The 14,522-nt window shown below is 50.2% G+C and overlaps 1 protein-coding gene across 2 annotated transcripts in view; it reads right to left on the bottom strand.

Moving 5' to 3' along the window:
* The window catches only part of GFRA1 (GDNF family receptor alpha 1), a 202,705-nt gene extending 192,344 nt beyond the window's left edge, over positions 1–10,361 (bottom strand). The window contains exons 1-4 of one of the 2 annotated variants that reach the window (XM_087862668.1): positions 10,258–10,361; positions 9,662–9,955; positions 8,546–8,839; positions 7,215–7,298 (exon numbers count right to left, since the gene is read on the bottom strand). In XM_087862668.1, the coding sequence (XP_087718794.1) occupies positions 7,215–7,298; positions 8,546–8,839; positions 9,662–9,701 (418 nt within the window). In that variant the 5' untranslated portion in view covers positions 9,702–9,955; positions 10,258–10,361. The remainder of the gene's footprint in view (positions 1–7,214; positions 7,299–8,545; positions 8,840–9,661; positions 9,956–10,257) is intronic. The other variant, XM_045803223.2, reaches the window with a different exon arrangement.
* Positions 10,362–14,522: the final 4,161 nt, after the last annotated feature.

Raw genomic sequence — 14,522 nt, 5'->3', positions numbered from 1 at the left:
AGGGGTACAGTCAGAAGCAAGCCACCAGTCTCTTGACTCCCAGACCAGTGCTCCTTGGACCAAATAATCCTGATTTGACACCTTCTTTTGCAAATTGGTACTATATCCCAGAGAATCAAAAAAGGACATCCTTTGGAAAGAATAAGCTTGGACAGCAGAAAAATTAAGAGATGGCAGAAAGAAACACTTCTAAGGGCTAAGGAGAAGGAATGAGGACAGACCTACCGGCTAGAAATAATTTTGCACCTTGTAACAATCTTCGGTTCACGCAATTACCTGTCACTCATTGATGTTTTATCTCCCCTCTTCTGGTAACGGGACCAAGGGTCACGCTATGCAAAAATATTTGACTGTCTCTACCTTCACAGCCTTCCCTGGAACACTCAGGCCTTGGCCATAAGTATCGTGCCACTGGAGTGACCTGCTGTTTTAACCATGAAACTTCTCGAGGTTGACAGTTAATCTAAGTAACAAAATTTGCCTCTGGGATGTGGTCAGTGATACAAGAAGACATACATTCCTCAGGTCATCATGCAGTTAATCAGAAAGTATGTGTAACCTAAGAATTAAAAAAAAAGATGTGTGTGTGCATATATATATATATATATATATATTCATATATATACACATATTCATATATAAAGGAAAATTCTGGAAAGTCTCATATCAACATGTTTACAGTGGTTATCTTTGGGAGCTGTGACTAGAGGGGATTTAAATTTCTTTTCCTTTTTTAAACCCGTTTGTAATTTCTTACTGTTCTACAAAAAAATAAAATGAGGTGCTGAGGGGCTGGAGAGGGAGAGAATTCGAATCAAAAGTAGTGGTCTGTGAAAGTGAGATGTAAGGGTACTTCGCACTGCCTGCGGAGACGGACGCCTCTCCCGGGTTTAAGGCATGCCCTTCTCGGGGAGCAGTAATTCTTCCTGCTAGGAGGGGCGTTGGAGAGCAGATTTATGAGGAGAGGTTAGAAGAATGGGAATCAGTCAAGCTGAGAAGGGAAAGCTGATCACAAGAATCCGTCAGCACAGGAAGAGCCCCCAGCCCGGGGATCACCAGCTGCCACACACTCACCTCTGACCAAAGAGCGTAAAAACAGGCCCCCAAAGAACAGGGGGATTCAGAGCAGGAGTAAGGAAGACCTTCCCCAACGGGAAGTGAAGACTCAAATGGGGTTATTTAGAGGCAGGAACTTTCCTCCAGGCCCCTTTAGATAAAGGCTAGATTTTTCATGTTTGTCCACGGTAGTTTAATGAGCAGACTTCCTGAAGGCTCAGGGCTGCCCTCCTTTCGTTGTTCCCTGATCAGGAAACAAGGTCTGCTGAAAAGAGCCCCGGTCTTGGAGTCAGGAGCGAGCCAACAGCTCGTGTGGCCGCGGCACAGCGCTGAGAATGTCTGAGACTTATGAGGGGCCAAGAATGCTTCGGGGACTAGGCGAGTATTTTACATACAGCGTCTTCAAAGCCCCAAGAACCTGTAAGGGAATACCTTCATCTCATTTTACATGCAAGGAGCCTGAGGCACAGTGACCTCAAGTGAGGTGCCCAAGACAAAGCGAGTGGCAGAGCTAGGATGCACCCAGGTCGGCGGACCCCAGAGCGTGTGTTCTCTCTCCACACTGGCATGCACAAAGGGCTGGGGGCGCAAAGCTGCCCGGGGCACTGGTGGGACAGCAGGTGGTCAACCCGCTTGTTCGGACACAGGGTGGCTGGGGTGAGGTGGAAGGTCAGTTAGTAGAAGAATTTACGGAAGAAGACTGAAGCCAGACAGTTCTCCTAAGCACTGCGGTGCTAAGATAAGGCCTGCCAATGAGGAGGCCAGGTTGGATTGGGAGGAACTTGACACCAGGGACGCCAGGAGGAAGGTCAATGCAAAGTTCAAGTGAGAGATAAGATGGGTATATTTAGGGAATGGAGAGAGGAGAGCACAGCAGGTAGGCTGCAAAAGATTTGGTGATGGGTCCAGCGGAAGGAATGAGAATGGCAGAGGGGGTGGCAGGAACCCCAAGGCTTATAACTCGGGCAGACAATGCCATATGTGAGACAGGAGGCTCAGGGAAAAAAGGGGAGGGATGGTGAGATCCATCTTGGATGTGAGCTGGGTTTGAAGTAACTGAGCTACGTCCAGGCAGAGCTGCCCAGGACTCAGCTGGAAATGCTGGTTGAGAGCTCGGGAGAGGCTGGAACAGAGGGAACGCTCTGAGTCTTCAGTGTAAGTGGTAGCAGCGGTCCCAGGAATGGATGAAATGTGTCCAGAGAGCATGCAGAACAGAAAGAGGCTAACACTCCTCTAAGGCATTACCATGTTCTAGCAAAAGTCCTAGGGGCTACCCTCAAGCACCGTGGCCCTGGCCAAGTCACGTCCCCTCTCTGAGCTTCAATTCTGTAAAAGCAGAAGGTTAGACTAGATCTCTATGGCCCTTCTCTGATATTCAAGCACCCACGGTTAACGAGATGATTACTCAGAACCAGGAAGAAGGCTGGGCATACACCCAGCATAGCAAGCAGGTCCCCCAACTTTCCAGTGGGAAAGACAGACACATGCATAGGTCCTTTCAGTACCCTGTGATTAACTGCTATCGTGAAGGCAAGAACAAAATGCAGCATGAAAGCGTCTCCAGTGCCTGTCCGGGGGAATTCCAGGATGGCCCCCAGAGATGAAATTGGATCTAGGTCTTGAGGAACTAACAATGACTCCCCATCAGAGGCAAGAGCATGAGCAAAGGCACAAGAAAGTGAAGACACATGAAGTGCTTGGGGAATGGATTGCTCAGTGAGCTTGAGTGGACGGGGGGTGACGGGGCTTGGAGAAGGAGGGCGGGCGCACGCTGACCCGAGAAGGAGTTTACCATATGCCAGAACGGGAACAAGGAACCGACGGGGATTCTCACCTATTGGGACAACATGATTAGAGGGGTTATGGAGAGCCGAGGGGAAAGCAAAGGGCCACCACACATCCCAGTAGCTGGTATTTACAAACACTTCTCTCTCTTGTCCTGATTTGACAAGACAGCACAGGACCTTATAAGACTCTTCTTCAACATGTATAATTTTTAAGAAAGCTTTTTTTTTCCATAATGACATAAGTATGATGGCACATTAAAATGGAAATGCTAAACATGGCTAATTATTCACAGCATCATTCAGAAAAAGGGGCCATACACAAAAGAGCGTTCAGGGGCATGTCGTCCTGAAGCAAACTATTTCCAATTGTGTGGCAACTGATGTCAAGATCCTAAGGCTTCCTGGGAAGGTCTAAGCCACTCCTAGGACTTGGCAGGAAATGATGACAGAGCCAGAGAGCTAGACCTTTGTCTTTCACCAAGCCAGAGTCAGCGTGTCAAATCCTAATACCCCTCTTTCCCCACATCCATCTTGCTTCTTGTTTGCAATACCATCGGCCCCGGTTATTATTGAGAAAGGCCTGGCACCTCCTGACTCTTCTCTACAAAATCCAACCTCCCAATCAATGCTTTTAAACCCTGGAGCCCTCTTTCTCTCTGCCACAGAGGTGCTTATATCCCCCTCTGATCCTCCAATCTCAGGCTTTTCTTGGCACCTGCTGTGCTTTCAGAATTTCTGGCTACTTCACTCTCCCCCTCCAGAGAGTCAAAACACATGGCCAACAGGTTCACCTGCCTTCCAAATCGCTATTTACTTCTTGCTGCTTCTAGAACTTGCAGGAAGAAGAAAAGGCAAGGTTAAAGAGCAGAGAGTCATGGCAGATGTGAACCATACATGGTGGCTTTGTCCTCAGAGCTTCCATGTGCCCACACGGCTCTGCCCTCTTGGCTCCCGAGACGATGTTCCGTATTCTCTCCTCTCCTCCAACATCCTCTTGCACTGGCTCCCTCTTTCCTTTGTACACTCCCACTCACTGCCTCGTTCTTCCTGGTTGAGACCCCTAAAAACCACACTGGCATCAACCCACAACGAAGGCCCCTCCTTGAGCCCTTAAATGTGCTTTCAAGGCCACATGCTTCCACCGACACATTTCCACAAGGGTTGTGCCATTGCAATTCTCCAATTCTCGCCTGACTAGGCTGTTTGATTTCCTTCCTGCAGCTGAGGCTTCAGAACAGAGATGACAGGTTTGAGACTCTATCTCATTTTTGTTCCCTTCCTTGTTCCTGCCAGGCCACTGACAGCACCTCAATATGGCTTTTTAACTGGTGATCAAGTAAACAATGGCAAAGACAGCTGTGGCTTTGAGGAGTCCAAAGAAAATGGAAACACAAGAACGTCAAACATGTCTTGTTCAGTGAGACGATTCAGCTCACACTTAATGTATGTGGATAAACATTCACTTCACATTGGGCGAAGAAACCCAAATATGGAAACTCTGATTGCTACCATATCTGTAAAAGGCAGAGGCCCTGTTGTCCTGGTTTCCTCAGAGAGATTTTCAAGGCAGGAGAGATGTTCTAGAAACTCAGAATCAAACCACGAAAAGCAACATTTATCATCCTGCTCCTCTGTCCTTCCCTCTCCTACAAATGCCAAACTGGATAATATGCATTATTCAATGACTTAAAACCTCTCAAGGTTCCATTTGGCTTCCCTATACCCACTTAGGGAACACCGTCCCTGTCAGAGGTCAAAGCTCATTAGTGCTGGAACCTAAATTCAATGCCCTTGAGAGATAAAATGTAGCTCCAGACAAGGCCTTCCTGGCTCTGATTAATTCATTATGACTTCTGGGTTCTCCGCAGGACAGGTCTCACAAAGTCAGGGTCATATTTGCTAGGAAAAGAAACCTGGCTGAGAAAGGGATCCAAGAAAATGAACGAATGAAACTTGGTCCATATGCAGAAGAATTCCCAATACTCATAGAAGAAATCCAGGCAACCCAGGGGTATCTGAGAATGACCAAACCATTTTAACTGTAGAAGGAATGCGAGCATTGAAAACACGAAAGAAGAGCACAGTGAAGGGGTTCTGGAGGTGACCTCAGTCTTCCCTCAGCATCATGAGCTATTAGAACGAGAGATTATTTACTCCCACGGTCTCATTATACCAAGAAAAAGAGAACACCGGAAAGGGAAACTGAGTCTGTTGCGGTCCTACAGTCCATAGCAGTTCTGAAATTAAAACCCAAAGGAGCCTTCCACCTTGCCTGCATCCTCACTCTCACCGTCCACAGGAAGGCTCGTAGCCCTCCAAGCACCAGCACAAAGACCAAGGAGTAAGGCTCCAGGGGGCAGGCAGCAGGCAAGAGGCACTGCCCCTCAAAGCACTAGGAAGGCCGGGTTCGCTCTTGGTACACCATGGGCCACATCCCAGCCCCGCTCCTATAGACCTGCCCCTGTGAGAGTTCAGATGTCTGTGCACCTTTCCTCCAGAACTTGAGACGCTGCCCCAGCTGGGCCAAGGGGACAGGGAGGGAGCATTAGTAGGGCTCTGGAGTGGAAATTATCATCATTATTATGGATAATATATGAATGCCTCTGATACTAAACTTATATCCCTAACCCAAAACACATACACACACACACTTCTCCTCTGAACCAAAAACAGAATAATGTAGAGGAATGCTTCTCAAGCTTCATGTGTATAGGAAGCAGCCAGCCCAGGGATCTTCTTAAAATGTAAATTCTGATTCAGTAGCCCTGGGATGGAGCCTGAAATGCCACACTTCTAACCAACTCCCAGGTGATGTCCATGCCACTGGTCAATAGATCACACTCCGGGTAGCAAGGGGCAGAGGTTCAAAAGCTTAGAATTAAACAAATCTGGGTTTCAATTCTGGTTTCGCTAATCATGAGCTTTGTGATCTTGGGCTGGTTTCCTAACTTCACACTGCCCCAATTACTTCATTCCTAAACTGGAAATAATAATACCTAAGATGTACAGGAAGATTGTTATCTAAGTTAATGACAAAAAGTTCTTAACAGAGGGGCACCTGGGTGGCTCAGTCACTTAAGCCTCTGACTCTTGATTTCCTCTCAGGTCATGATCTCGGGGTCCTGAGATGGAGCCCCGCATGGGGCTCGGTCAGTGCTCAGCGCAGTCGGCTTGGCCCTCTCCCTCTGCTCCTCCCCCTGCTAGCTCGCGCTCTCTCTCGCTCAAATAAGTAAATGAATAAAATCTTTTTTTAAAAAAAGTTCTTAACCCAGTGCCTGGAATATAATAAGGGCTTAACAGATGCCAGTTGCTGGCTGTCTCTAAGATTCCTGAGGGCAGGGGCGACATCTGTTTGGCTCCCTGCCAAAATCCCAATGGCTAGAACATAGTAGGTACTCAATGGATGTTTGTGAGTGAATGTAAATATCAGTATTTAAATAACCCCTTGGTTCTATGGCTTTCTGCAGGAAAACAGAAAACATTTAGAACACCAGAACACTCTACCCCATAACAAACCATCAGCTCATAGAATTCAGCATTCACCACCATGTACAACCACCAACAAAACGTATCATTTGTGATAGCTGCATACACTTGAGAAAATGTCTTAAGTGTAAACAAATAAAGACAACATCAGTCTGGAATCTGTATGTCATTAAGAGAAATTACTGCCTTGCTCATTATTTATGGGGCTGTCTGAATGCCAGTGTTATGAAAAACTTAATTCTGAAACTAAGGTCACTTCCAAAACAAACGTACAATCGCAAAGACAGACAAAACAAACCATGGGAAGCGAGACCACTTTTTGAAGGGCCACTGGGGCAGTAATACATTCTTTGATACATGCACACACTTGCTCAGGACAAATTAAAAATAGAATTAACAAATGGTAGAGTTGAATCTTTTCAATCAAAGGCAGACAAGTCAGTCTATCCGAAATTCTTCAACAATCTAAGATTATCTTCAGAAGTCTCATAATGTAAGTGGCATCATTGACACGGATCCCATTTGCAGGGACGCACTGTGAATGGTATGTAGCAAGAAGGGAGTATGATTGCCACCTACAGACAGAAGTCTCTATGCAAGAGCTAGCCAATCATATTCCAATGTGAAAAAAAAATTCAACCAAGTCACCTCCCTCCAACCTCTTTCAAATCACCACACCACATTACTTCATTTAGAATTACTTTCAAGTCATACAATCATCTCTAGGCATTCTGCCTCTTCATTATCATCATCCTATTTCTAATTTCCCAAAAACGCTGTGCCATTCAACTATCTACTTAGACGCTCTCTGAGAGCCAAAGGGAATGCAAGCCAATGGATTTCAAGCAGGCAAAGGCATCCGAGTGGAAGCATGAATCTGCTTACCTGGTATGAATGGGACCACCCGGAATATATCAGACAATCTGCTGTTAACTGGTTCGTAAGGGGAATCTTCAAGCAGATCATTTCCTAAAAACCACAGAAAGATAGGGAGGGCTTAGATCTGGAAAGCAGGCATATTCCAGAGAGTTTTTGTTACTGAATCTAAATTCTAATGATGTTATGATTGTGTAACAAAAAGATGCTGAAACTTTCAAAGGTCTCAAATGCATCTATTTGGCTTTGGTTATTTTGCATTCCCTCTGCCTTTGTTGTCCTTCCTCTCCCCAGAGTGCCATGAAAACACTGGAGAGCAACCCAGCTTGATCTTGCCAGAAAACTCTCCCACTCTTTGCAAAGGAATGAAATAAGAGAGGAAGGAGCCAGTGATGTCACCAGCCCAGCTTACCTCCAGGAGCCAATGGAAGAAAAGTGACCCAAAAAGAGGCCCCCTTTTCTTTGCTCCTCAACATAGCATGTGGCCAGAAAGCTGGGATCTGGCTATTAAACAGCCTCTGAAATAGGGTTTCATTGTAACAGGTTCTGGAGCAAAAGGCAGCTGAGAGGTCAAATCTGTATGTTACAAATGTTCGGTGTCTCAGTGGAGAATGAATTCCCTGGATGTCTGTGTTAGATTTACAAACACCAGCCACCTCTGGCACACAAGGACCAAAAAATTCCCATTGGAATGGATGGTTGTGACAAGTGGCCCTTTTTCTCTCAAAGCCACTTCTGTGTTAACCAAGGTTGAACCCCACCAGCTGGTTCAAGACTCAGCTAATCTAAGATGACAAATGGTTTTTCACATATCCGCCTTTGATCAGGTTTGAGGAGGGTAAAGATAGAATAGAGTCTACTGGACCTTTTATTCTTAATTCTTTATCTTATGTCAGAATAGATAGAAGGGACGAAGAAAGCGGAGAAACTCCGGACACGATTCAGGGCAAGTCTTTGTGTTCTTATCCTCTGAAGCTCTCCTTGGAGAGAAGTTGTGAGTCCCTGCCCTGTCCTTTAAAGGGCTCCTACTCGGATGCTCTGAGCAGGTTTCAGAGAGGTCAGCGGGGCCGTGGCGGGCGGGGGGGGGGGGTGTCCCCCACCCCCTCACGGGTTTTCCAACAACCAGGCCCCAACAATGCTGCTCGGGAGGCAGCAAACACCAGCTGCCGCTGTCCCTGGGGGCCAATGAAAGGTCCTCATTCTGCAGCTGGGGAGAAGCGAGGAGAGGATGAGGTCAGCGGGACCCGGGCGAGGGGCCCGTCTGCCTTCGTGGGGCGAGGGGTGAGGGGTGAGGGGTGAGGGGTGGGGGTGGGGCGGGGGCGAGGCCTGTCGGCGCGTACCCTGCAGGCTCTGGTACATGCTCCAGTAGATGCGCAGGCAGTTCTTCTCCTTCTTCATGCCCCGCTTGCAGCGGCAGTTGTAGAGGGACTTCTGCTTGAGGGCCTCCATGGCGCTGCGGCACTCGTCCTTGGCCTCCAGGCCCGATGTCAGGCTGAAGTTGGTCTCCTTGCCCGCCACGCACTGCCTCAGCGTGCGGTACTTGGTGCTGCAGCTCTGCTCCTTCAGGCACTGGTCGCTGGCTTTCACACAGTCCAGGCGGTCCCCGCCGCTCACCTCGGCCGACAGGAGCACGTCTGCGGGCGGAGGGCAGGGAGCGTGAGGGCAGCCGGGCAGGGACCCGAAGCCTCGGGCTCCGGGAAGCGCGCGTGCCCGACCCGGCTTCTGGGGTGCCCTGCGCAGCCCGCGGGCCCGCCCCTCTACGCCGGGTAGGTGTTTTCCCGCCCTGGGACCTGGGGCCGCCGTCTCTTCCCGCTACGCCAAGCTTGGGCCGGCGTGGCTTTGCGGGCTGTTTGCGGTTTGCCCCGGCGCGCGCGCTGCCCACCGCGCGTGCCCGCCCCGCGGCTCCGGGGCAGCCGGGCGGGAGCCGCTGCTCGGCCTCTGGGAGCCGCTCGCTCGGCCCCGCCCGACGGAAGCCGGCGGCTTTCCGAAGAGGAGGTCGGCTGCGGGCAGGGCGAGGGGCGGGCGAGCCCGGGTCCGCGGCCCGCCGGGCGGGGAGCGCTCAGGCACTATTCGGGGAAAAGTTTTCCCTTCGAAGTTTACTCTCGCAGTCAATGCTCGCCCACACCCCACCTGCCCGCTGCGCTTCCGCGAGCTCCCGGGACTCGCAAGGAGCGCTGGTCCCGGGGCTGGAGGGGCTCGGACCCCTTAACCCCGCCAGGATAGGCCATTAAAAAGCCCAGAAAATAAAAACCAAGCACAAAAAGCAGCGGGCAAGTGCCGCGCCATCACCTCCTCCCAAGCCCAGGGTGCTGAGGATTCAAGATCCCCCTCCCCAAAACGAAACTTCGCCCTCCCACACCCAGGCAACTGCGCTGCAATTTGGGGAGGGGGGGCTGCCTCGAGTACCCCCTCGGAAAGACTCAGGGGTTAGAAAGCTAGCGGAGGCCTCGACTTACCCAGGAGCGGCAGCGCGAAGTACAAGGTCGCCAGGAACATGGTGCCGGCGCCCAGCTGGTCCCCGCCCCCCCAAAAATCTTGAGCCGCCGCTGGGTCTCGCCGAGGGAGCTCAGCATACAGCGATCCCCGGACGGCCGCGCTGCTCTGGCCGCCCAAAGTTCAGCTCCATCCAGTGACAGAGGAAACTCCCGGGTCCGTCCGCCGCCACCGCCGCCGGCGACTCAGCTCCCGGCTGGCGGCTGGCAAGAGGGTGGGAGGCGGTTCCGCTTTTAGGGGTTCAGGTCTGACCCAACCTGGAAGGGAGAGCGCGCTTTGAAATGAGAGCCGAGAGCGCTAGAACCTCCCCCGCCCCTCTGCCCTCCCCTGCTCCCGCCTTGGGGGACTTTCTAGCGCCCGGGTGAGGGCCCACCCCTAACCGGGTCGGGGCGCAGGAAGGGGGCGCGGGGGGGGGGAGGCATGTACGTGTATTCCGGGGAGCCGCCCGCAAGGGCAGGGTAGGGGCTGGAGAGGTCGGACGCGAGCTCCCGAAGTCCAAGGGGTGTCTATCGGGTCCAACCCAAGAGGCTGAACGCAGCAAATAAATAAATAACGTTACTTTCCGAGCGCTAAGAGCGAAGCCAGCAGCTGCCTGGAGTCGAAGCACACGGCGGCGGCAGCTCATTCTCCAGCCCTGGCGCAGAAAGAGCCCCTTCCCGCTGGAAGTTCGCCGCCCCCTCCTCCAGCCAGCTCGCTCGCTCCGCTGCCGGCCCTCTTCACCCAAACCGCCAATCGCTGCCCCCGGTCGCCGTCTCCCGCTCCTCCCCGGGCTCGCCTCCTTTCTGAGGCAACCAGGCGAGGGAGAACCGTCGTCCCGGCTAGGGCCGAAACCCGGCTCACGCGCCCCTACCCGCCGCGTGTCCTCCGCTCCCTCCCCGGTGTCCGCGCCCGGCACAGGGTTGCCCGGCGCCCTGGACTCGGGCTCATCAACGCCACCGCCCGGGGCGAGCGCACCGGCCCGCAGCCCCGGAGCTCCAGGGCAGGTGCAGCCCCGAGCCCCGCGCGGTCCCGGACCCCAAAGTTGAGGGGCGCCTGCAAGAGGGGAGAAGGGGGTGGGGGAGCGGCGATGGGCTCCCAAATCCACAGAACGAGAAAACTCTCCAAATGCCACCAACCTGGACTCAATCGACCGTGTCCGGCTGTGTCGAGGAGCCAGTTTGTTTATTTATTTATTTATTTTGGGGGGTGTCCCCGCCCCTTCCTTTCTTTTCCGGGCTCACTTGTCTGCGCTAGGAAGAAGATGCGGTAATCTTCGAGAGCTCAAAGGGGCTGAGTTGGGCCAGGACGATTTCCGAGCGGAGCCTCTTGGCTCTCGGGTGCCGGTTAGGGATATTGGAAGCTGCGCGGAGGTTAGCGGGTTCCGAGGCCAGATTTCTTTGCCTCAGGACCCTCGGCCTGCTCCTGCTCTTGCAGCCCCATAGCCCACCCGCCAGCCCCCTGTGAGGCTCGCACGCACGAACACCGCAGACGAACACACCCGTCCGCCGGACCCAGCACGCGCGCACAGGACACGCAGCGCTATGCAGCCGGCAGCGAGTCCTGCCAGACTCTCTCTCTCCCTCTCTCTCCCCTCTCTCTCGCACACACACACACACACACACTCAGACACAAAAGGGCACAATGCACAACGGCTCTTTCTTCAGTCCTAGTGCAATCGAATCAGACCCTTCTTCCGAACACAAAGTTTTTCCCCACGTCACTCGCGGCTATGACTCAAGACTTGGCGCGTTAGGGACACACTCAGACCCAGACCCTCGGAGCCGAGATCGCAGGATGTGCCCACGCACCGATCCACGCCAGCGCGCACGCACTCACACATGCACACGCAGCCTCTCTCTCTCTCTCTCTCTTTCTCTCCTGGAGCTTGGGCAAGGAGACAAAAGCGGAACCCCCGGCCGCTGCATTTAAGCCGCGCCAGACCTGGCTTTGGGAAATTTATAAGCTAACCTCCATCTTGGCTGTATCAAGAGTAAATTTTAAAATAATAATAAATTCAGACGCCCAACACATACACAGCTTTTCGCCCCAATTTCTAGGACCACTCGTTCTCAGCCATGCTGCTGACCCCCCAACCCCGTCCCGAACACACACTCCTCTCCCCGTACAGCGGGGGGCGCCCGGGGCAACGAAGTCTACACTGGGTCCTGAGAGGAGTCTGTGGAACAGCCCACAGAGGCGGAGGGCGGTCTGGCCGCTCAGGGCTTGGGTTCAAGATCTTGCTGATACCTAAGTTCCTCATTCATGGAAACCGAGTTTGAATCGAGTCTGGGTGAGCTCAGCTGTCAAATCTGCAAACCCATTGCACCAGACAATGGCTGCGGAGGAGAGAAAAGAAACGCTCCTCTTGCTTGGGGGGGGGTGATTGAAAAGGGCACAGGCTTTCCGCAAAGTTTAAGGCGGGGGTGTAAGTGCGGGGAGACCAGAGGAAAGAGGAGGGGGTGGGTAGCTCTCCCTTCAGCTCCACAATAGCCAGGCGCTCCCCTTGGCTTCGGCAGCGACTCAAATGCATGCTGCCCATTGTTTGGAGGGTGTCTGCGCCTCCTCGTGCGCCCCAAACCCAGGGGACACTCCTCCGATCTGCACGTCTATGCACGTGTTCCTCAGGGAAAGGTATGAGAGGATTGACGCCCAGGGCACCCTCCTCAACACGTGTGTGCTCTGTCAAACTGCCTAATGTCACACACAACCACACACACACACACACACACACACACTCTCAGAGTCACACCATACACGGATTTCTTGTTCGGTGTATCAGTTTACACTTGGTTGTTGAGTAAACAAAGCAAACATATGTCACATTTTCGCGACAGATGGTTCAAACCAAGGGACACTTAGTTCTCTTTCTCTAACAGTGGCAACTCTGTAAGTTACTGGGTGGACTAAGCGGAAATGTAATTGAGTCTTCTAATCAATTTCTTTACCTTAAGTTTATTCTCATATTTTCACACACAAACCAGAGAAATCCCGGGGAGGTGGTTTTAGTAAGAGGAGGACCCAAAGTGAGTTGAGAGTTTATCTGAAGACTGTTTCTCCAGGACACCCAAAGCATTAAAAAAACAAAACAAAAAAAACCCCTCTTTTGTCATCCCATTTTATAAGTGGAGGTGAGTGTCTCCCTTTGGGAAATCAGTAATTAGAATTCCAGTTCTCAATGGATAGACTAGTTTCCATCATTGCTGACCACATGGGATGATTGGATGACAATGAGGTTTCATTTGAGAATATCACCCACATGTCTTTTAAGTGTTCTTTGTTTAGAAATGATTCTATGCTACTCTAATGTTCCACAGACACGTTTTAAATGAAATGTTAATGGTATGGGGAAGGGTGGAACAAAAATTCCCCAAATGTAAAATCTGAGTCTTCTTTTAAAACATTTGTAGCTTCAAGAATAATTTTGAACCATTCACTCACAGTAATCCTCATTAAGTCCCTACTGAAGATAAAAACAGAACTTTATTTTCTTTAAAAAATAAACCACCAGCCACTGTGTGTTGTCCAATACAATAGTCACTAGCCATATGGCTATTTCAATAAAAATTAATTAAAATCGAATGAAAGAAAAATGCATTTTCCCAGTAGCACTAGCCGCATTTCAAGTGCTCAGTAGCTACACGTGGCTACAATGTGGCTGCCACATTGAACAGCACAGTGAAAGGCATCTCCATCATCACAGAAAGTTCTATTGCACAGTTGGTGTGACATTAGTTAAAGTGATGTATATCACCTTAGAACAGAAGAATAACGCAGGCCTGAAATGAGTGCTTTATAAGAAACACTAGTAGTTGTTGTTGTTGAAGACCATGATGACTTGCTAATCTTTTGAAGAAGATAAAGTATCCATGAAGACGCATCCTACTGCTGGTGTGTCCTCCACGCGGAACGGAGACCATCAGGTGAAGACACCAAAGAAAGGGGAATGGATATGTCAAAAGCTGATCTTCCAAGGAGAGCTGTGTGTAGAAGGATATGGCCCTTACTCCACCTTAAGACTTCTTGTAGAAGGAGTTAACAAAAAATTACTGCTTTGCAATACCCACTAACTTCTAAAGGTGAGACAAACAAGCAGCTGGAAAGCCCTTGGAATGTGGAAGCTAGAAATGCATGTGACTTACTGTATTAATATTATCTCTGTTTCCTTGGAGCTTATCTGTTCTCATGTGTACAGGACTGATCTCAGGATGAAAGGTGACATCAAAATATCAAATATTATTAATAATGATAAAGGTTCATGCCGTCCTCTGTGACATGTTTTCTCAGTGGGAAATTGGTTTTAATGCTACAAAATTAGGTTCAATCTACCCATAAGCATGTGAAATGAGCAATTTTCTTGCATTTCTTCATGTAAGTGTATTTTCATAAGTTAACAGATGAGTCATGGTGAGAATGACAGTTTTATTCCGTGCAGTATTTTGTCTCCTACTCTCATTGCCTTGGCCCTATAGAGTACAATGTAAAACGCATTCATTTTGTAAAATTATACTGCTCAAAAATCACTCAAGTTTCTCTAACTCAAACTAGTCCATCGAAGTATTTGACATTAGGCAGTTTGACAGACTTACCTCTAGCTACACAAAGCACTCACTATTCCCTAAATGTGTCATGCTTTTATTTATTATTATTACTATTATTATTATTATTTGCTGACGCTACACCTTTGACCATGCTGTTCCATCTGCCCAACGTGTGCATCATCCTAAAATTTTAAGATGCATCTCAGCTCCAATAGGCCCTAAGGATAGCAAGGACTCCTTCAGCCAGAATGAATAGTTCTCCGTAGTGTATTCCTATGGCACCGTTGGGATTTTTATTACGGCTGTT

This window comes from Ursus americanus, chromosome 6, assembly GCF_024610735.1.
Source record: "Ursus americanus isolate L20-20 chromosome 6, mUrsAme1.1.p, whole genome shotgun sequence".
Classification (NCBI taxonomy): domain Eukaryota; kingdom Metazoa; phylum Chordata; class Mammalia; order Carnivora; family Ursidae; genus Ursus; species Ursus americanus.
Note: the sequence above shows the minus strand (reverse complement) of the source record. Positions and strands in the feature narration are given on the sequence as shown.